General features: G+C 51.4%; 1 protein-coding gene across 3 annotated transcripts in view; it reads right to left on the bottom strand.

Annotated features, from left to right (window-relative positions):
• Positions 1 to 22610, bottom strand: part of Rspo4 (R-spondin 4) — a 34537-nt gene extending 11927 nt beyond the window's left edge. For 2 of the 3 annotated variants that reach the window (XR_015683300.1, XM_087653913.1), the window contains exon 1: positions 22358 to 22589. Coding sequence is in view for 2 of the 3 variants with exons in the window: in XM_087653913.1 (XP_087510039.1) it covers positions 22358 to 22436 (79 nt within the window). In the remaining variant the exon portion in view is untranslated. Of the gene's footprint in view, positions 1 to 22357 lie in introns of all 3 variants that reach the window. The other variant, NM_001447240.1, reaches the window with a different exon arrangement.
• Positions 22611 to 23803: the final 1193 nt, after the last annotated feature.

Here is a 23803-nt window from a genome sequence, read left to right as displayed (position 1 = left end):
ATTATTTCCTCGAGTGCCTTTCTTTTTTTAATTAAATTCCGGCTCCATTTCATACTAGACTGTCCTGAAATGCTTTTCTGTGTTGAAGCCAAGGGTCTGGTTTTATCTAAGATGAGATTAAGGGAACTTCTTAGATGCCAACAATGATTCTGGGGGGAGGAGGTCCTCTATTCCACAACAGCTGATGACTCAAAAGGAGGAAAGGTTTACCTCAGCCCAAAGTGTCAAACCAGTTCCATCCATGATGGCAGAGAAATCGTGGTGGAGCAGAGCAGTTCCTGACTGTGACAGCCTACGGCAGAGGCTGTTCCCATCACAGTGGGCCAGGAAGCACAGAGGGAGACGGGAAGTTGGAGTAAGGAAAATCTTCAAAGGGTACTTTCAATGACAGACGTCTACCAGGCTGGCCCTGACTCCTATCAGTTCGACAGCCTCTACAGTTTCTCTAGCTATGGGACGGCTCTCAAAACACCAAGCTGTGGGGGACATTTCAGATTCAAATCGTAGCAGGAGGTCTAGGATGAAGCTTGAGGACCCACTTTTCTACCAGGTGACCGGCTACCGCGTGTCAGCAGACCTCACTTGGGAAACCACAAGGCCAAGAAAGTCTTGCCTGTCTGTGCCAAGAGACCCTGACAGAGATGTTTACGCAGGGCGGCTTGATAGCACACAGTCACAAAAGAGAACCCCGCTGTGGGAAGAACAGATAAACATGTGGTGGGGTAGTCATACCACAGCCGTACACCACACACACAGCGCGGCCACGATCACCGGCTGAGGCAGAGCTAGTTATCATTGTGGATGCAGCTCAAAGCCAACGCGGAGAAGAAAGAGCGAGCTGTGTGGTGAGTCATGTGGAAGACACCATCTGTATCAAGTTCAACAGCAGAACCATGATTTGTAGCGTTGCCTATCTGAGGTATCTGAGGGATGAGACACGTAAGGGGCACGCACGCTTAATTCAGGATGGGGGCACCTCTGGGGCAGAGGCGGGAGGAGTTGGGAAGGACGAGAGACCTCCCTCATAGTTATCGTATCTAATCTGAAGCAAATGTGGACATGGAGAGATCTGGCCAAAGTGGCAGACGAGGGTGGTGGGTGGGAAGATGGCTCAGTCGGTGAAGTGCCTGCCGTGAAAGCATGGGGAACCAAGTTCTGACTTTCAGCAGCCAAACAAAAAGCCAGCAGTGTGGAGCGTGGTGGTAACCTCAGTGCCAGGGAGGCAGAGACACGGGCTTGCTAGCCAGGCAGTCTGGCCAAATTAGAGGGCTCTGGAATCACCAAGAGACTCTGCTAACAAACAAACAAACACAAACAAACAAGCAATCAAACGACATAGAGAGTGACTGAGGAAGACTTCCAGTGTTGACCTCTGGCTTCCACATGCTCACACACGAAAGCACACACAGCACAAGCATACGTATATACACCAGAAAGTTAATTATATTCATTTTTAATTTTTAGTAGAGACTTGAAACAGTTTGCGGTAAAATCCATTTAAAGGAAAAAGAATTTAGCTTCTCTGGTGTACCGGAGGAGGGGAGTACTACAGCTTTAAAAGAAGATGATTGCTTTGTGTGTATGACTGTTTTGCCTGTATGTGTGTGTGTTCACGCACCGTGTGCAGGCCTAGTGCCCACTGAGGTCAGAAGAGGGTGCTGAGTTCCCTGGGACTACAGTTAACAGATATTTGTGAGCCTGTCACGTCGGTGCTGGGAATTGAACCAGGGTCCCCTAAAACAGTGGCCAATGATCTTCACCCCTGAGCCACCTCTCTAGTTTCATAGGAGTGTATTCATTCTTCCCCATGTCCTCCGGATCCCCTCCTGCCCCACCCTGCCCTCACATTTAGGTGATAGGTAGGGAAGGAAACGATCTGGAGGAGGGGCTTTGGGAGCAGTGGAGACCCAGCCTCAGGCCCTGGGCTACTCACCTCTCACATTCATTCCCCCTGTCCTCAGGAAGGGGCCGCTGAGTTTTAACAGATTTGTCTAAGAAAGGTCATTTCCTAGGCCCCCTTGCACTGTAAAGTGGTCACATGTGTAACCCTGGTCAGTGAGATGGGTATGTCATGGGCCAAGAAAGGACCACATCACTCTTCTCTCCTCTGTCTTCTGCTGTTAGAGTTGGGGTTTCAATGGTGATCCCTGTGGCAGAGGAATCGTGAGAAAGGCACCACCAATACATTCACCACAGGAGCCCAGGGCTTTAATAGGAGGAGGAGAAAATCTCATGCACCCTGTTCAGGTCACTGGGCCTTGCCAATTCAGCAAGGCCTGTGTTGCTGGGCAGGTCAGCACAGTGGCGTGGGTGGCAATGAGGTGCTCGCTCTGTGCCACACACCAGGGAAGACCCGTGGAGCTGAGCTGACACCCCAGTGATGAAGGGCAAGGGGCCCTCAATTGACACAAAAGTGTTGCCATGGAAACCTAGACACACTGCAAGTTACATCCTGCCATCGGAGTGCAAAACTGGTTTTCTTTGCAAACTGAATTTGTGGACTGAGATACCCTGCTATGGGGGAGGGGGGAGTTGCCATTTTCCAGCTGAGGAAACCCAAGCTTTGAAGGAATGGCTCAGGGCAATCCAGAATCAGGAGGAGGCGGCGACCTCCCGCTGTTGTCACCTCCTAACCCCCAACCCAGAGTGCAGGTCTTGTTTGTGACCAGCAGCAGGAGATGAAGCTGTGGCCTGGCTTCCAGGGGATTCAACGTAGCAGGAGTGGCAGACACCACAAAAATAATGTCTGAGGAGACAAAAGTACCTGGAGACCTGGGCAGGGCAAAACTGTCTCCAATGCCAGAAGAACTTAACAGATCTCTCAACCTGACACTTGCAGTTTCACTGCAGACCCTGAGATGACAAGGGGCAGGGACTTCCTCCAGGGAAAAACAAAGTCTCAAATCTACAGAAATCCCTACTAGAGCCACAGCACCCTTTGAAGATACTGAGTTTTGCTGGAGGCAAAAGAACACCATAGGATCCTTCCCCTGGGAGGTGTGTGTGGGAGGGGTGAGGGAGGGAAGGAGGGAGGGAGACAGAGAGACAGAGACAGAGATAGAGAGAAGGGGGGCCTTCTGACTGCATCCTTGACTCAGCAATCGACTAGAGTGCCCTCTAGTGTTTCTACATTGTAATGGCATCTTTTGATTTTTCAAGGTATCATTAGACAGAACACTGGTGCCCCCTCAAGCTCATGGGAGTAGGAACAGCAGTGCTCACTTTATGAATGAAAAGTGATGACTACTGGAGTTTGGACAGTGCTGCTCCAGAAAGACCCAGACAGGATGGTTCTTAAACCTGACTGTATCAAAGTCCCAGTGAGGCTCAGGAAGTGGTTAGTTTGGGTCCAAGTCTGAAACAAGCACACTGGGCCTTTCACATTTCACAGTGTCTTTCTTGTTACAGTTTCCTTTCCTTGAGCAAAGGAGCTGGCCACCAGGCACGTGCTGTCTGGTCCTGGCTTGGGTCTGGCTTACCCAGGCCAGTCAGACATAACTCTGGAGAGTGACTTTGGATGAGAGCTGGTGGTCAGGGCTGTGCTCGGTAGCTAAGGACAGTGGCAGGTGGGGGTGGGGTCTTCCCCAAGGTAAAGTGGCCACTGGTGGGCACTGACATCTTTTCTAGCAAAGGCCAGCCCTCAGCTCACTTGACTTTTGACACATGTGGAGCCATCTATACTCTGGAACACATTATCTGGCTTGAGTAGAAAGATCCACCATGCATCCTTGACCTGAGTGACCACTGGTCCAGATCCAGGCATGTGTCCCAACATGGGGTTTTCCTTTTCTTTAACTCAATAGGGGTGTGTGTTGTTTTATTTTATGTGTGTTAGTGTTATATGTTGTATGTGAGTGCACGTGCTGTTTGTGTGGTGGTGGTGGTGTGTGTGTGTGTGTGTGTGTGTGTGTGTGTGTGTGTGTGTGTTTGAGAGAGAGAGAGAGAGAGAGAGAGAGAGAGAGAGAGAGAGAGAGAGAATGAGGTGTGTTGTTTGTGTGGTATGGTCTGTGGTGTGTGCATGAGTGTATGTGCTATTTGTGTGGTGTGGTATGCAGTGTGTAATGTGGGGTGTACGTGTTTGTGTGGTGTGTGGTGTGTGGTGTGGTGTGTGGTGTGTGGTGTGTGTGTGTGGTATTTCATGCACGTCTTCTTTTCTGCTCTTTGGTTCTATGAAGCTCTGGACGGTGGATGCTGGTGAGTGCTACCCAAACCAAGACCCTCCTGACAGTGAAGAGCACACAGCAGCAGAGCCAGGAGCTGTATCTGAGCTTCAAAGGGAGCCTTCACCCCACTGGCCCGCCGCAGAGGTCCCGTCCACTCTTCTCATTTCTCACGGCATTTTCAGTTAGCATTTCTGTCACTTGCAACCAAATGATTTCTGACTAATACAGAAGCAGAGGAAGAAAGAGAAATAAACAAATGAGATGCAGAGAGAGACGCATCAGCCAGGAACCTCACGAGCTCCAAAAGGCAGCAAGGCTTCTAAGGGCCATCCGGGCCCTCCCAGGGCTTGGCTTCCTCATGGCTCTGAAGAAAGGCACTTTTCCACTAATGCTTCTCTGTTAGCCTGTAATCAGAAAAAGACCCCAATAGGAAAAAGGCCCTGGTCGGCAGCTATGCTTCTGCAAGACAGAGGGGCCTGCAGTACCACTGCCCTCCGTGCACCCCGGGGAAACCCTGGGTCTTTCTTTATGTCAGGTGGAACCCCTACCCTATCCTGGATCAGGCATCCGCGTATAAATAAGCACATTTGGGCTCTAATTGCAACCTCATGATCTTTCTTGGCACATCAGAGTCAACGCCCATGTGATTCTCCTGAACAACTGTCTCTCACAATTGAGACCGGCTTCCCCCAGGGGAAATGCCAGTTGACCCCACAGGTATTGCTCCACCGTGGGCTAACAGCTGAAGGGGTCTGAAGCACACCGAGTCACCTATCTTTCTCCCAGTACTGGGGAACAAGTTAGCACTTGGAACTTCACTCCGTAGAGCATGACAACTGCTTTAGGCTCGACCGTTTACAAGGTAACTTTGGCTTACAACTCTGAGTGCACTAAGAAACCCAGTCCAGACACTCACTCAATAAACAGTTGCCGGACCCTTTGAGACGTTTTTTGGTGGGGGAATGCAAGGGAGTCGATGGATACATGCTTTGGGGGTGGCACGGTGTGCACCTGGGCAAGATCTGTTACCACCCTGAGCCCCACCTTTTCTAGGTCGAAAATGACACGATGGCACTCATCTTGCAGGGCTGCCGTGATGGAGGGAGACAGTGTGTGCTGTGAGCTCAGAGCCCAGCACACGGTCAGCATTTGTGAAACTGAAGCCATGGTTAGCATCTTGAAGAGGATGGTGTCATTTCTGTCTTCAAAAATATTTACAGATGTGTGCAGGTGACCAGGTGGACGTCCTGCTTCCTCTGCTCGGTGAACGACCTTTACAAGTCCCTTCTCACTGGTGCCTTGGTTTCCCCACTCGATGACTTGAAGTAGCAACTCCCAGCCCTGCAACCTTAGAGGGGCACAAACCAGCAGACTGCCCCACACATAGCTCATCTACACACTGAAGTGCCCTCCTGTCTCTATACCGACACGACCCACAGTGGAACTGTGAACCACCGTGTAGCCCCCTGTCTCGTGTCGGACACGGACATGGGAAAGCCTAGAAGGTAGAGGTCAAGGACTGGAGACATGGCTTTCTGTCACCACTGATCTTATCAGGTAACTTTAGTCTTAGATGAAGGGCAGGTTTGCTCTTTCCTTCGGGGACAAGGAATGACCCTAGGGTCAGAGTCATCTGTGTCCCAGGAGCCAATTCCTGTTAGACTTGGCCATTTAGAAACTGAGCAGACTTTAGGTCACCTCAATATCAACATACACCACGGCCATCTTTTCCCTAGGGCTCCTGTGGACACCTGGGACTCCGACAATGACAAGCTGGCCCAGTCAGGTTCATCTCAGTAGCCCACAGTGTGTTTGACATTAAAATGCCTACGGTACCCAAGCCAAGTCTGCAGCCCTACACTTTTTTTTTTTAAAAAGAGTAATTGGAACAGATGGTCAGATTTATAAAATCAAGAGATTTCACATAATAAGCTGTAATTTGGACTTCTGGAAAAATCTAGGGCATCTGCCAGTTCACGCTACATACTCAGGGTGGCCGTGACTGAGGCGGCCCACAGTGATGCTCTCAGGTGCCATTTGCAGACCCTCCAAGTCCGATACCCATCCTGGTGCCAGGCATGAGGGAAGAAGCTCCAGGTCTCACTGTGACCGGGGAGTCAGTCGCACCCACTACCCTCTCAGTGACAACGGGAAGCGAAGGATCTTCCGTTACTTTTGATTTAAAGCGGGGAAGTTTTTGCTGTGCTGCTCAGGCGGACCTTGAATTCTTGGGAACCCCCCCCCTTCAGTCTTCCAAGTCTATGGAACAACAGGTGTGGGCCGCTACACTGTGCTAAGCAGGATCCATTCCCTTTGGGCATACATGGTTTCTCCTGAAGGTTTGTGGATCCTCTCTAGCTGTCGAATCTATACTTTGGGAGGGCCTGTCAGGACCTGGAATGCACACATGGCTTATGGATCCTTCCTTATAGTCTTCAAGCTCCACTTTTAAATCTACTAGTGCAGATCAGGTTCAAGAGTAGACTACATAGGTTCAAATCCTGGTTTGGACCCTCCCTTCTTATCTGTGTTACCACAAGCCAGCATCCTTACCTCTCTGAGAACCAGCTTTTCATTTGTAAGGCAGGAATCCTGTGAGTTCAGCTCACAGATACGATGCATGGAGCTGCTGGGCAGGACTGACAGATAAGAGGTTCTCAGTGATATCGCTGTTTGGCTATGACGTTTACCACCTGCCTGGCCTCCACCAACTGTGGCTCCTGTTTCTGACAATCACTGCAGAGCTGTTTATTTCAACGCCAATGGTTTTGGGGGCAGAGTTTCTTCATAATTTGGGTGTGCCCAGTGAAGTACGCCTTGCATGAGAACATGGTTTGTCATGGTGGATAAAAGATTTAATACAGCCGTCCTCAGGACTCCCAGGGCGAGAAGGTGGGGGAGGAGGGCAGGCAGAGAAAGATCGTGGTCCTTGCCCCTCCCCTGCCCTTGGGAAGGGTCCAGAACCCCAAAAGAGGAGCTGCAAAGAGAGGGTTGGTTAGCACATCTCAGTTATTCCCCTGGCAATGAGGGATGCATGTCATTGATGACCAAGGGAAATGAACAACATCTGGGCGCCCGCCTGCCCGCTCTGACTGCCACATATGGGAGGCAGTTGCCACCGCTGGAGGCTGGCTCCCAGGGCCAGCACATTCCAGCCTGGGGGGAAGATTGCACCATCCAGACTCTGGAGATAGCTCCCGGCTTGGAGGCTCCCAAAGAGTGCAGGCTTAGAGGCTTCTAAGTCCCTTCTCAGCACCAGGATGGGACATCTAGAGGTTACACACTCAGCAGAATCCAAGGGCTTAACCCTGGTGTCAGTCCATCACCTGCTCCTTCAAGTCAACACTCAGTGAGAGCCGCAGGCCCTTCACTAAGGTCCTGAGAGCCTTCCTAATGGCATGCTAAGTTGACTGTCTTCTCCAGTGTTAACCTGACCTTAATGGAGGTAGAAAACCTGCCAAATGAGGGAAGGGACAGTTCTGGCTACCTCAGGCCTGACCCAACATCTGCCTTTCTAATCTCAGTCTCTCCCAGGAGCCATGGAACAGGTCGGTAAGGGCTTCTGAAATGAGGGGACAGTGGCTTGGGATCACTCTGTCTACAAGAGGAACTTCAGTTGTGGACAGTTCCTCCCATGCCTCATATTACAGGAAAGAAAAGGGTTAGTTGGGTCCCTGTGTTCTCCCAGTTGGTGTATCTGTGACCACCTCTAACAGACTGAGATGACCCTGGATGCAGCATGGAGAAAAGCCTTTGGCCTTTGCTCAGCGGTGCCCCTGCCTGGCCTTCTGGTGGGGTGCAGGATATAGACTAGAAGAGGCTGCTTATACCCAACACCGAAGCCTATTTCTTCTCCCATCTCTGCAGACCCAGCCTGGACCACCAGATGTGTTCTGCCCTGTTTGCTGCTCAATAGGAGAAGCTAGATTGGTGTCCCTGGTGGGAAGGGTGGGAGGTTTGCAGCAGAGCCAGTCATCCTCGGAACCAGCAATGTAGAGACCGGATCCCTCTTCTTGGGGCCTCACTGGTGTGGACATACTGAGATAGGAAGGTGGGTAATATGGGAGCCACCAGCAGGCTTCTCCCAGATTGTCTCCCCGAAGCCCAGCCTTTTGTTAGCCGCCAGTGCGGAATCATCAGAGAGCTGCCCTGAGGGGAAACTGTTGGAGAATCCACCAGCCTGCCCTACATGTCAAATGTGTAAGAAGGAACTGAAAAATGGGCCACGGAGACAGCTTGGTCAGTAAAGTGCCCGAGGCATAAGCATGGAGACGCAGGCTAATCCTAGAACCCACATAAAAAGTAGGACATGGTGCAAGCTTGTAATCTTATAAAGTGTTGACAAGTGGAGACAGACAGGGGGACGGATCCCAGGAGCATGCTGGTCAACCAGCCTAGTCTAACTGGAGAAACCCAGGTTCCTTTAGAGACCCTGTGTCAAAAAGCCAAGATGGATGCCTCTTGAGGAATGATACGAGGTTGACCTATACCCTCCCCATACACAGACACGTGTGTGTACCTGCACACCCACTTGGGAACCCGTATGAGTATGCGCGTGGCCCTAGGTCATCACAGACTGCAGCAGCTGTTGCATGGGGCTCAGCAACTCGGGGGCCAGAGCCCTCCAGCTGCTCACTGTGGGCATTGACTCCACTGGCCTTTCCCAGCCATGAGATGCTGAGGGCAGGGTGGGGAAAGGGAGGAGCTCATGCCGAGCCCTTCGGTTCCTTCCATCTATCTCTAGAGCAGCCCAGAGGTTGAGCTGAAATCCAGCTGGGCTGATGGCAGGAGCAGAGGAGGGCTGTGCTCAGGGCAGCCAGGGGCATAGGCTGCAGAGGCAGACGACCCAGATGAGTCTCCCTAAGTCTCGGTTTCCCTTCCTGTAAAAGAGGGATCCCTGTCCCCATATGCGAGGTCCAGCGTGGCGGCCTATGTGAGCCTACGCTCAGAACATCTGGCAGGCGGCCGGCAATGGGAGCTGTGAACATAACCCTTGTACTTGGGTTTTATTAACTCACAGACAAGGAGGCTAAGGCACACCGGAGAGCGAGTTGCTGGGGGCTACATAGTGAGTGGGTGTGGAGCCAGGCAGTCTTAGAAACCGGAGGTCACTATTTTAGGTGCTGAGAATGCAGACCCCATGTAGCTTCTATCTGAACATCCGCCCCTCGTGAGGCAGAAGGCGGCTTTGGAGCATTTGCTTTCAGTGTTGAGGGAATCTGGCCCCACTGCCAGTGAGCGGCAGGGAAAGCCTCATGGTCAGGCCCAGGTTGATGCCAGGGTGGACCCTGTCTGTCAGGCCCAGGGTGAGCCAAGGGTGGACCCTGTCCATCAGGCCTGGGGAGACGGCAAAGGGTGGCAGAGCTGAGAGCCACACTTGGCTCCGCACCACACCCGCTCCTGGGAGCACATTTAGAATCTGATTTTTATCTGACCTCTCCCTGTGGGCTCCCTCCTCCTCTCAAATCCTGGAATTAGGAAAAGCCTTGATGTGACCTCTTTTCTAGGGCTGTGTGTTCTTGGGCAAGTCCCTGCCTGATAGTTAAACTATGCTTCTAAGGACGAGGTCCACTTATCCATCCACCTATCCATCCATCCATCCATCCATCCATCCATCCGTCCGTCCGTCCATCCGTCATCCATCCCCCCATCCATTCATATTACTGTCCTTCCATTTACACATCTGTTCATCCATCCACACATCTACCCACCCTTCTACCCATCTGTCCACTCATCCACTCATCCGTGCGTCCATGCATTTGTCCATTCAGTATTTCTTGAACACTTCCTCCATACCTGAATACTGTTTCTAGGCTATAGGAATCCAGGGGGTGGGTGTGAAAACAAGAAACAAGGCCCTCCCTTGTTTATACTGGATTTATTAAAGAAAGGTAGAGGCAAAACAGATTTTGAAAACATTACATGAAACAGTACTAGACTAGAAATGTAAGCTTCCGCCAGACTCCACTTTGTTTACCAGTGGCCCTCGCCCCCACCCCAGCCCCCACAGAGCCTGCTGTGCGAGCATGCTTTGTGGGTATTCCGTTGAATAACCTCGGTCCTCTAAAAAGTAAAACTAAACTCCCTGTGCTCTTCCCTTAGTCTAGAATTGGGGTCCACCCCCTCCTGGGAGGGGACCAGCTCTCTTTAGTACCTTTCATCCCTTCCCTTGTACCTCTCTAGCTTGGGGTGCCTTCCACAGAGCACTGAAGGACAGCCCCACTGTGACTGTGGCAGCAGCCATGGCCCCTGCTCCCACATGCAGGTGGGCTTCTGGTTTGGAGGGGTCTGGAGGATGGGGTGTCTGGAACACCACACCCCAACTACACCCACATCTGTTGTCGAACTTGATCCACTGAGGACAAGCAAACTAGAGAGAGAAGAAAGGGATGGGGCAGGTGGAACAGCCATATTGTCATCATTTGACTAATTTATCACCCCAGTGTAGGGACGCCAATGGAGGTGACTGATTGGTTTAAGCTGAAGGTTTCTACCCGGAGGGGTTCAAGGCTTTGGGGTCCCACAATGGGGCACCTGCCGTCCACACAGCACAGGTACACCTGGGACAGCTCTTCCTCTCTACTCCCTGGGACAGGCACTGAGTTTTCGAGCTCTGGGAATTTTGACATGACAGCTGTAGCTAATTTGGTCCCCACTATTTCTGCTCACAATGCACAGGCAATAACAGTTCGGACATCACCTCCAAAGACCTGTATGTGAGAGACCCAGTCCCCTAATGAGATGTGGGGGAGCCTTTTGGAAGCAAGATCTAGGTTACTGGGGCACATGTTTGGCCTCTTTCTCAGCTTCTCCCTTGTGAGGGGAATAGTTTTCCCTACCTCTCCACCATAACTGTCACATACCCCACCAGGAGCACAGTGGAGCTGCCCAGAGGGGACTGGGACCTCCAGAACTGTGACCTAAACTTTTCAGTTGTAAGTCATTTATCTCAGGTATTTCCCTGTGGTTACGGGAAAAACCAGCCTGATCCAGCTAGGTCCCCATGGGATGGGGCCTGCCTGTGACAAGGGGCACTGGTATGTGGGGAAGAGAACCGGAGTTTGGCATCTGGCCTCCTGCACAGGAGAGAACTCTGAATCAGACCCATGCTTTAAAATGTAAGCACCGGTCTGGGTCCTGTTTTGTTGTTTTGTTTTGGTTAACCTTAAATTTACCAGAAAGTTTTGAGAACTGCTCAGTTACCAAAGATTGGGTTTTAGAGTGAAATTGAATTAGAGAGAAAAAGAAGTGAAAATTTCCTATTGCATGCTCAGCCTGGTCATGAAACCAGCTTCAGAGCAGGCCACGGACAGCCATCTGTAGTACACAAACAACTTTAAAAACACAGTTTTTCCAAGACAGGGTTACTTTGCATAGTCTTGGCTATCCTGGAACTTGCTCTGTAGACCAGGCTGGCCTTTAACTCAGTGATCTGCCTGCCTCTGCCTCTGAGTGTTGGGCTTAAAGGCATTCGTCACCACCATCTGACTATGAACAGCTTTTATAAATCAATAAGGGGAATACAACTCAAAGGGCAGCAAAGAGATTCCAAGCAACTCAAGGAAAGATGACCAACAGGACAGTTCCTACATAGCAAGTGGCTCTCTATCCCTGCCAGTTTTCAAGCTGAAGATTAGAACCAGGACAAAGGCTGGAAAGATGGCTCAGCTGGTGAGCGCCGACCTCACACACCTCAGGACCTGCACTTGATCTCCAGAATCTACGTTTTAAATGGTCACAGATGAAGGCATAAGCTTTTGTTCCTGGTGCTGCAGAGGTCGAGACAAGAGGATCCCTGGTGAGTTCAAGTCAGTGAGGAGCACAGTCTTGGAGAAGAAGGTGGGTAAGCATGTGAAGAAGAACGCCGAGGTGTATGTATGTGAAAGACTCCGTCCTCTAATGAGAGGTGGGGGAGCCGTTTGGGGGCAGGGCCTAATGCAAAGTTGTCAGTTACTGGAGCACACGTTTGGCCTCTCCATCTTTCTCTTCAGCTTCTCCTGTGAACAGTTTCCCCTATCATGGGCTTCTCCACTATTGCTGCTCTGTACCCAACCAGGGGTCTCCATAGACCATGCACACACATGTTAAAAAAATCAAAACAGACAGAATATTACTGTGATCTATTGTGCAGGCAAACTGAAAATGACCAGCAACACCTGCCACTCTATGCTAGGAGGTGGGCAGCCTGGCAGGAAACAGCATTTTACTGAGGGCGACCCTTCAGTAAAGGGTCCTCAGTGGAGGAGGGGAACGTTTCAGAGGCACACGGTGAGTCCTTGGAGTCCAGGGTTGGGACCTTGGATCTGAACACGTGCTTCTTCTTGCTTTTCATCTTCCAGCTACCGTTGTCTCCCCATCTGGACACAGGCACATCCCCTGACTCAGAGGCCAGCACTGCCACACCCATTGCCTGTTGGAACTAACAAAGATTGAGGCTTTGCCACTCCAGCCTGACCTCAATGTGTGGACATGCAGAAGAGGCAGGCCACATGTAGATGTCTCCAGAGGACTTACTGTAGTTGACTTGTTCAGGTCCTGCACTAAAAACATTAAGAAAAAAAATACCCCTGCACAGAACACACCGGGAGTCTCCCCTTGTTACCCCATAAAGAACACAATGGGATTATTTACAAACAGTTACGTTGTCTGTGGCCTCCTCTGTGACCTCAAGCTTATATGGTGTCTTAGTTACGTTTCAATTGCTGTGACAAAACACAATGACCAAAGCAACTTACAAACAAGGCGTTTAATGTGTGGCCCATGGTTTGAGAGTGTTGAGTCCATGACCATCATGGTGGGGAGCATGGCAGCAGGCAGGAAGGCTCGGCACAGGAGCAGTAACTGAGAACCTACTTACATTTTTATTCATAAGCGCGGGGCAGAGAGAACTAACTGGAAATAGTGTGGGCTTTTGGAAACCTCCAAGCCTGCCTCTATGGCACACCTCCCCCAAAGCCACACCTCCCAATCCTTTCCAAACAGTTCCACTAACTAGGGACCAAGCATTCAAATCCATGAACCTACAGTGGCTATTCTCACTCAAACCACCAAATAGGTCCATATGCTATGTTATGCAAGAGGCTTAACACCTGCAGACTGGGGTCTCGAGGTGGTGGAATAGCACAGAGCGATTGTTTTGTGTCAAATACTGTACAAGGCAGAGAGAGACCTTAGTGAACACGATAGCCAATTCACAGTGAAGGTTTCCATCCTGAAGGAAGTGGGATTCCCACACCTCTTTGGAATATACATTCTTGGTAGAGGGATCAGCAAGTATAAAGGTCCTCAGGCTGGAGGAATCAGACAGCAGTGACCAGGAGAGGAGGAATGGATGCTGAGGTCAGAGGTCAGAGGCGCAGAGCATTAGAATGGGCTTCCTGTAATTGACTTGTCTAGGTTTTGCATTAAATATATTACACACACAGACAGACAGACAGACACACACACACACACACATACACACACACACACACACACACACACACACACACACACACACACACACACACAACGTGTTGACAAAGCAGGCAGGGACTTTTTGCTATTCCCTAAACAATAAAACAGATCTAGCTACAAACAGTTACATCGTATGTGGCCTTGTATATGACCTTAAGACAATACGCCAGGATCATTTTAATTTTCCTGAGCTCGGAAGTCACTGGCCAGGCACGCTCAAACCAGTCTGCTATCCCAAGCACACACCCCACCCTCTACCCCAGGCATTGAGGAGAAGGGACAGGAGAGGTGACGTGGGGAGGGAGACTGAGAGCCCCAGCAGACATGGTGGTTATCCATGTAGCTGGGAGGAACAGCAGACTCAGGGAAGAGGAACCATCAAGTCTGCTTGTGTGTCAAAAGAATGAAAGGGCATATGGCTCTGTCCAGTGTCATACCCAACAGATGACAGATCTTTTACCTCTTGTCCTCAGCTTCAAATGGACTTTGAAATCCACTGCGCTAGCTAGTTTCACCTCAGCTTGACAGAGCTAAAGTCATCTGAGAGGAAAGAAGCTCAATTAACAAAATGTCCCCATTAGAGGCTGTAGGTGAGCACTCCTCTATGGCTTCTGTATCAGCTCCTGCCTCCAGGTTCCTGCCCTGCTTGAGTTCCTGTCCTGACTTCCTTCAATGACCAACTGATATGGAACTGTATGCTGCTGGGTCGCAGTGTTTCATCACAACAACAGGAACCCTAACTAAGATACTCATGACCATTCTTCCGTGCCCCAGCCACTCTCACTCCTCCCAGTCCATTTTTTTTTGTTGCAGTCTCCTCTTTTAGGGGACCACCAGGCAGAAATGGACAGGGAGAGGTTGGGAGTCTTTACTCCGATCTGCATCCCACCTGTCTGTTTTCTGTGCATGCTCTGATCAGCCCTTGACCACTCTGAGCCCCTCTCGTCTGTGTGGATGAGGTGTGCAGAGCGCATGCCTTGCAGGTCTGGGATGAGCCCTGCCCCTAGTGTGTGTCACTAAACTCACTACCACCCTCCAGATCCCTACACAGAAGCTCCTCGAGGGTGGCTCACTAAGGCGCATCATTAAGCACCAACTTTATCCTCAGAACCTGGGTTTCTCAAAGTTACCTCCCTTTGACTCATCAGATCCGTTTAAGATCTTCAGCCAGAGTTAGAGCCCTGCACGGCATTAGTTTTGAGCATTCCAAACACTAGAGAAGCCAACCTCCTGGGATATATGGCTGCCATCAGCAGTAGCTGAGTGCTCTGTGTCTTCCAGATGGGCCACAGCCAGTGACCCTCAGAACTGTCAGGTGCTCTCACTGGCCCTGTTATCCTGATGGACAGCAGTGACATTCAGGAGGATGTGAACCCAGGTCCTTGCCTGGGTCTGACACTGGCCATTCTGTTGAACAGCCCTGTGTGCTAGTGTGCTCACTTCATTGCAAGTCTGCCTTGTGAAACAGCCACAGAGACAGCCACAGAAGAGGGCATGAACTGGGCAGGGCATCAAGAGTAGCAGCATCTATGTCCCCCTTGCTATTAGCCCTAGAGCTTGCCTGAACTCACTGGACAGCTGTGCCACTCAACGCCAGAACCCCTTCCAACATGTCTCTCTGTTTCTGCCATCAGCTGCAGGGAAGGTGGAGGAGACACGGATGATCCCCCATGTGGTCTGGGGTCTCAGACTTAGCTTGATTTCCTCTTGCATTGCTAGGGTACAGCCCCTTCTGAAACAGGCCTCAAAGCCTCCCCAAGAGTCACAGAGTGGAGTCTGGGCCCTAGAAGAAATCAATCCAGGCTATGGTGGTGGTCCAGCTTGGGCATCAGCACCTAAGGGAGCAGGTCTCCACAGCAGAGGCCAGACATGAGCAGAGGGATCTGGGGCGGGATACGTGACTTAGCCTAAGAAAGAAGGCTTGGATTCTCAGATTGCCTGGGGATATCCCATCTCTCCCTATCTGTGTGTGGCCTTGGCTACCAGATGCCTGCCCCCTGTTCCTCAAGCAAAGAGGTCTGCAGGACCAACTCATCTCAGAAGCCATACTATGATCGGGCCAGGAGAGGGCTGGCATGCTGGCACCGGACCTGAGCTCAGCCATCAATCATCTGGATTTAAGTCCGGTTTGGCAAACCTTACTTTGTCAAGCTATTGTTTTGAAACATGAAATTTGCTGGTATTTGGCTGTTTTCAACCTACAAAAATGGCAACTGCATATGCTGCAATTAGTGCCCCTGCTCTAATTCTGTTTGCTGCTCTGTGGGATGTGGGTAACTCAATCTCCGTGAGTGGTGGCTGTGAGGCTGCTGTGCTCAGGAGTTAGAGCTTAGGTGCCAGGGCCACGAAGGATCTGAACCTTAACTGTGTGGCCTTGGATAAGTTACCCAGCCTCTCTGGGTCACATATTTTCTCCTTTATGTAATTATATCACATGTCACGGGGTTATTAATCCCATGAGCACCTTGGAGTCAAGGTCTCTCAGCCTCTGGCTTGTCCTCTCAACATGGCTCAGTGAACAGTCTCCCAGCGTTGTTGAGGGCTTGAGAAGGAACTGCTCTTACCCCGTCTGCAGAGGCAGAATGCAGTGGAGAGGATCACTGGTTGAAGCATTAGAAATTGTCATTCCCGTAGGTCAAAAAATTAGGCAGTCCCTCAAGGAGACTAAGGACCATGTGATGTTTGGCAATGGGCAGATTTTGTGTGGAAAGTGCTGGGCAAGGTGCATGTTCTAGGAGTTACCACGCCAGGCCATTTCACGTCGCGACAGTGTCCACAGACGTGGCTCTGGATGAATGACCAGCCCTGAAATTATGACACCTTTAACGCAGACCTTAACCAAGCCCCCAGACCCCGTGTGGTAGCTGCACACCCCCAGATCACTGGGAAACCCTGGGAAGGCTCCTGACCCTGGCTGCTGGCTGCCTCCCTCCCTCTGTGGGAGGTCTCCTGATGCCTTCTGACACTGATGCTGCCTGGGGAAGGCCAGAGCAGGCTAGCAGCCCTCAGCTACACAGTGGCAACAGAGGCTCTAAGAAGCCATCTTAGTCTCCCCAGACTCTGGAGCAGGTTGTCTTATGATGTCCTTGGCACTTGTCCTCCTGACCTCCATAACCATCGTTAGCTGATGACCTGACGCTGGCCTTTCCCGGCTGACACCTCCATTTTTACACGTGTTGATCCCAGGTTTCCTTTTTTTGCGTCCCCACCCTCCAAAATTCTATAATTACAATCAGGAACTCCAGAGAGAGGGTTAAGCATGGACTGCTCTGCAAACTGTAAAATTCTGTGCAAGAGGCTAGTTAATGACAGCACTCGGCACTCCACAGTAAGTGGGATTTGATCCTGTGAATTGAATTTTGGAACCAGAAAGATCCAAGACACACACACACACACACACACACACACACACACACACACACACACACACACTATGTGACTCGATCCCCTCTGAATCAGTTTTCTTCCTGTGTACAGTAGGGAGGAGGAACTGTATCCACCAGACAGGGCTGGGATGAAGGCCAGTGTGAAGAGAACATGATGGTGTTTGTCACAGCTTTGGGGTATCTAATGCAGAAAGACCCCCAGCGCCCAGACAGATGACTCCAACCTTCCAGGAGCTAACATCCAAGTACACTGTGGAGGGCACAGCACCAGGCTCAGGGCGACTAGAAGCAAAAGATTAGTGCTGTGTGGCTCACTGCCCTCAGCGCCCCCTGGGAAAATAGAGACCTGTTACCTTCATAAGGTCCTGTGTCTTACATCTGTCCTATATTAGGCCAGATCGAAAGGGTCGAGTGTTTCAGACAGGCAGAGCTTGGGGAATGGCATTCAGATTCCAGTAACAGGAAGAATACATGTTCAGAAGCTAGTAAGATAGATGAAGCAGTTGGTGTGCAAGTCTAGTGACCGGGTTCAGGTCTTTAAACCGATGGAAAACCCAGGCAGGTGAGGCAGCCAGCTTATAATCCCAGCACTCAGGAAGTAGAAACAGGGGCTCCTCCAAGCAAGCTAGACTTTTGGAGAGAGACTCTGCTCCAATAAAGGAGAATCATTGTGCAAGACACCTGGCATCAGCTTCAGGCCTTCACACTCATGCACACACGTGAGTATGCATACAGATATACATGCACACCACGAAGGCATGTATACTATACATACATGAACACACACACACACACACACACACACACACACACACGAAATATATTTGCATTGTACCCACACCCAAACTCACGGGTACCCACACCACATATTATACTCACATACATGTGCCATTACACATATTTGCATGCATGCTCTCATACCTGTGCACACACCCCTACACACAGGCAAGCAGTAATATACTTCTTAATACTTAAGAAGCACTCTGTTCTTTTCGAGGGGGATGGTATGCCACGGCTTCTGACATGATCCCATGTGGTCCACAGAACCTAGAATATTTACTCTGGTTCTTTACAGAAACACCCGGAACTCCACTCTCCTTTCTTCCATCCCATCCCATTCCATGTCATTCCATTAAAAACTCTGACTGTACCTTACTCAGCTGACTGTGACTGCCAAGGGCTTCAGGTCTCGGTATGAGCACCCTCATAAGACACAGCAAACCTCATACCTGTCACACCCAACTCAGCAGTGTCCCTTCATGGAGTCCTCAGCTGAGATTAGAACGACACACAGCCTGCCTATCAAAGGCTGGGCTGAAGAGTACTGAAGGTCCTGTTGTGGCATTCTTCAGGGACATGCTGGGTATTGTGGCATCAGTGACATGCGGTCCTTTGGACCCATCAGAGCCTGGACAGGGGAGCCCAGCAAATGTGGTATCCAAAATCCCTCCATGACCCACACTGGCCCTGACCACAGTGTGATTTCCATCTTCTCCCCATCACGTGCTCCCTAGAGTGGCCGGGCTCCCTTCTCCTACAGCTTGCCACACTGATGTCCTACTTGCTGACTTGATGAGGCTCCTCCTAGACATGGCCGTCAGTCCCAATAGAGTCCCTTGCTAGCTCTAGGCACAGGCCAGGGTCTCTCCAAGGCTACGGTTCTGTGCCCCAACTCAGCTGCTGGGAGTTTTCCATAGGCCACTTGACCTCAACTTCCTTGCCTGAGAAATGGGTATTCCACAAGGCACGGCAGAAGAAGTCCCCTGTGCAGTGCTCTGGTACATGGCCAACCCTCATCTCTGTGGTCTCTGAATCCCTGGGGATGGAGAGGGTGGCTGGATGGCTTCCCAGTGCCATGGCAGGGTAAGTGGAAAACACCTCTCTTTGTACCCAGGCTGGTTTCACAGAGGCCGAGAAGGGACAGGCCAGGTGCAGAGCTCAGAAAGCTGCCTGCTTGCCTTTCTGTGCAGGCTTCTGCTTTCTAGATTCAACCGGCTGCTGTTTCACCAAGAGGTCTGGTCAAGACTCCCCCACACCATTCCTCAGCACATACTAAGGGACCGCCCTCCTCCGCCTCAAGGGAACTGGCTTCCCTTTTAGAGCCATCACAATGTCCATCTGAGCCTGGCTCCATCTGCACACCAGCTCTTGGGGACACCCCTTGCTCTGCACCCAGTCACTGCTCCAACCTGCAGACAGGAGGCGCAGGTAGCCTCTGCGAATCCCTTGTCTGTCCAAGTGTCGGCCTCGCCTCTGGATCTGCGTGTAGGGCCAGAGCTTCCATTCGCACTTTGCACAGGACATTTCTTGCACCCACCTGAGGGGCACCTGGAGTGGATGCCACCCCCTTGTGATTTCATAGTAATCAAATGGGCTCAGGGGAGCAAGCAAAATGTCTCAGGGAAGCCAATGTTCAGGAGGTATCCTCTACTGAGCCTCTCTGCCTTAAGGCCTTTGCACTTTTCCTCTGGGACGGCAGTACATTTCTCCTGCGGCCCGAGGAGACGGGTTCTGTGGTTCCCACTTCACAGAGGCTTTGAACCTCAGCTTCACCTACAGGAAGCTCCAGATCTCTGAACTGGGGACACAACTTAAAGTCCCCTCATTTTGCTCCACTGCCCCACTGCCAGGCACACCAGCTCATTTCAAGAGAAATGTCCCCATCTGGTTCTAATTTATACTTAATTAATCAGAGTGTTTTGTAAGAGACCCTTGAGGTCCAAGAACCCCTTTCAAGCCCTTTCCTTTCATTCTATTTTGTAGAAACAGAAAAATTAGGTTTCATCAAAAACCAGTGATGACGCTGGAGTCAGAGGAGCCCAGGTCCATGAGAAGCAGACCCCAAGGGAGGCAGCGCAGACCAGGCATGTCTGGGGCAGGCAGGATATTGGGCCAAAGGCTGAGGTCGAGGGCGGGGTGTGGAGGAGGAAAGCAGGGGAAGGTGAGTCCGTGTTGGCTTGGATGTCTCAGCTTAGCATCCCCCAGGCTTCAACACAACCTGGCAGGGAAGGAGGCTGCCCTGTGACGCTACATAAACAGACAAATGAGTAAGCAAGCGAGTAAGGCTGTGCTAGTATCCATGCATCTCAAGGACACATTCTCTAGCCAACGTCAGATCAGAGGGACAGTGTCGAAAGGACCCCGGGGACCACATGCACAGCCTCCCAATTCTCAAAGCCCTAGATAAGCCAAGAACTCAGCCAAACCCAGCACTGCCCCAGAACATTTGCCCACAAGAACTGTGATCGCCTTGCAGAACAGGCTCTACGGACATATAGCCTCCATATCAGCACTAACAGGGAAACTGAGGCTATGGGCAGAAGCAGAGAAGAAACCCTTTCGTCCAAGGTCACACGGCACGAATGGTTCAGGAGAGGGAATGAAGCCCAAGGCTGTCGTCTCCTTTGTATCCTATGAACAGTCACAACCTCGCTGAAGACGCTAGGCAGGTGTGCACACCTGAGGCCCGAAAGCAGCCTCGTCATCTAACTGGGCCAATGCAAGGAGCAACACTCTGCTCTCAAATTCCTTAGGAGGTGCTGGCGAGCAGGGCTAAGGGGAAGGACAAATGGTTTTCATGTCCCCTGCCCCCTTGTCCTCTTAGAAAGCTAACTCTGCTTCCCTCCAAACTGAGGTTCCAAGAAAAGAAGACTAACCCAGCTCATAGGCTCTCACAACACCTACCAGGTAAGAGCTGAGCCCGCTGTTTTGCTTATCTGCTGTGCGAGCGTAGACAATGAACTTGCTTCCTCTCTGAAATGTAAGCACACTCCTCTGCACTCGCTGGGCTTTTGTAAGCAGTGAACGACATTCCCGCCAAGAAGCTGGGATGGTTAATAGCAACAGGCACCCCAAGGCACCTGCAAAGGCAGCTAACGGTTTACTTCATCTTAGCTATGGTTCTCCTGATGAGTGGAAGACCGAAGTATATGGCTTCCACCTTAAAGACAAGTTGGCAAAAAGAAGGGATTTAAAACATCGTTTCGGAATGGAGAAGTATCTTGGAGGACTAAAGTAAAGGATCTCATATAGGTCAAACGGAAGTCTGAGGTCATTCCTGGAGGTCACTTAGCTGGAGCCTTCAAAGGAGGGCCATGGATCCAGCTAGGCTGGCTCCAGTGACCGGCTCTGGACAGCAGAGTGAAAGTCATTCAAGGTTTCCTTCCACCTTCAGGACCCCCAAGTCCCTGCAGCTTGCCTGAGGTCCCCCTACACCTCCATTCTCTCTGTTCTTTGTCCAACTCCCTTGGCAGTTGGATCCCTAGACCATGGCCTGCTATCCCACCCCACCCATACCTGCTTGCCCATGTTCCCTGCTTCCTTACAGGAGTAGGAAAGGCTTTCTATGCAGATGGACTAGAAGTCCCTATGGGTAAGGCCACTCCTGAAATCTACCATTCAGTATTCTCAGACCCAGGCTCTCAGCCAGACCAAATCAGAGCTTCCACCTGCCTGTGGGACAGATCAGCAAAAACACCTGCATGAATGTTGGGTTCCTGCTCTACAGAGTGAGCTAGCCACTGTCATTAGGGCATCATAGGGATCTGAGGAAAGCGTGTATGGCAGACTCTTGGCACGGCGGTCAGGCTTTGGCTGTTGATTCACATACATCTGGAGTCCCAGGACCTGCCATGTTCAGACATAGGGCTTGCTGGTCCTCTGGCCCTCCCCACCAGCTAAGGTTCTGTCAACTCTGGCTCTGCAGGGGCAGTCGCAACTCACCTCCAAAATACATCTGACTGTGGTACTGAGGAACTGTGGCATAGACCCCAATGTTTACAGGGCCCAGGCACAGTTAGTCTCAGGTTTAAGTTTCCTAATGGCTCCAGGAGTTCCCAAAGGAAAAATCTCAAAGCTGTGAGAGAGGACAAACGTCTTCCGGGTCATCCCCGGAAGACTGCAACTTGAACATAAGTCTCAGTCAGGCTGAGACCTCCAGAGAGGTTTACCCAGATCAATTCTGGGGGTGACAGCAGGGGTTAAAAATAGTGATAGAGCCCCACATGGGCCCTGGAGTCATTGATTTTCATGTGACCTCCCCTGGCCCAACGTGGATGCCTGGGCTGGCTTCTAAGTCACTAGCCCTGTCTTTTAGTACACTGTTCCCAAGGATGTTTCCTTGGGTTTTTGGTGTCTGTGGAGTTACTCTTGGGACGCAGCTGGGAGGCTGGGGCCAGTGAGCCCTACCTCTAGTCCCTTCCTGGTAGTGTTTCCTAGGTCCAGGTTGCTCGACAGCTCCCCATGCTGACCCTGAGTCCAGGCGTCAGGCACCAGACAAATGCCCATATCCACTAGGCTACCACGAGTCTGCCTCGTAGTGCCTACCCATCACCAGCCCGGCCACATCTGTACCTTGCTTCTTCCTTCGGTACAGGGCGAGCATGTCCACTGCGTGGGCGAGGAGCAGCAGCAGGCAGAGTGGCGCCCGCATCTGGGCAGTCTGGTGCTCCTGGCTCCCCGACGGCCCGGCAGCCCCTGTGAGGCGACAGCTTCTGGCACGCGTTGAGCATCCGCGGGTCGCTGGTCGCTGGTCGCTGCAGTCACCAGGGACCCGCCGGTGCGCCCAGGGCGCGGTGGGTCGAGTGAGGGCGTCAGCGCGGCCGCGCGGCCCGGGCGGGGAGGAGCCGGACGCTGGGCGGTGCTTAACCCTCGGGGGGCCAGTGCGGGTGCTAGCGGTCCTGCCGGCTCCACGCCGCCCCACGCCGCCCCACGCCGCCCGCCGCGCACGTGCACAGGCCGGCTCTAGGTACACACCGGCACACGCAGTACTGTACACTCACCGGGACAGACCCTCCCTTTGCCACTTCTGCTCTTCTCCTTCCTCCTGCCCCCAGGACCCTCCTGGCTTGTTTTTCTGCTAATCTGACTGCCTCACCTCCAACACCGGACTCTTGCCTCGCTCTGGCTCACTGTCCCCACCTGTCTAGGCTTGGGTTCTCTAGTGTCTGGCCTTCTCCTCCTCTCTCTTCAGGGTGGAAGTGTTGAGTATGCTGCTCCGCTCTGTTTCCTTTTCTTTCTAGGTATCCCGAACACTTTCTAGTCGCAGATTCAGAACTTTCCCTGCTGCAGCCTTGGGGAGCCCCTACTCTTGGACCCGGTGTCCAACATCTCATACATTTTCTTACTTAGGGGCCTGGGCCCCTGGGTGTATTTCTTCCAGCCTTATCTCCAGGATTGGGTTGTTTTTAACCTTTTCAGTGCCAAATTGCTCCTCCAATAAAACTATTCTCCTGCCTCCTGTTACCCTGTGAACCAAGCCCAATCTCAGTGATGCTGCCTCAGAGAATGTTTGAGAGCCATGAACTTGGCCTTCTGCTAATTACGTTACATAAGCTTCAGAGTAACTGACGTTTATTTTCACTAATTGTTCATTCGAAGCGGGACGGGATATCCAGAGAGACCAAGTAATTTGCCCAAAGTTGCACAGCAGACCCTTTCTCAGCTCAGTACACAGTCTCATCAGAGAGGGGTGGAAGAGAGCCTTGGAAGCCCAAAGGACAATCTCGCTTCCTGTTTGCTACACGTGTGACTCGATAGGGGTCCTGAAGCTGCTGTCCTGCCCATTCCACACCCCCAGCCCACGGGCACTGTGACCAGCCAGGTTCTGACGTCTCTGGTGTCTGTCTTCTCCCTTTCAGCCCAAGTCTCCAACTTCTCACGGTATTTTACAGTATTTTGCAAGCTTTCCAAGCCCCTTCTATGGGTTGTTTGTTTGTGTCTGTGTTTCAGAGACAATATCTTATGTATCTTAGGAACTCGTTATGTAGCTAAGGATGACATTGAACTGTGTCTTCCCTC

Source organism: Rattus norvegicus, chromosome 3 (genome assembly GCF_021556685.1).
Source record: "Rattus norvegicus strain SHRSP/BbbUtx chromosome 3, alternate assembly SHRSP_T2T, whole genome shotgun sequence".
NCBI classification, from domain to species: Eukaryota; Metazoa; Chordata; class Mammalia; order Rodentia; family Muridae; genus Rattus; species Rattus norvegicus.
This window is presented reverse-complemented; position numbering and strand designations above follow the sequence as displayed.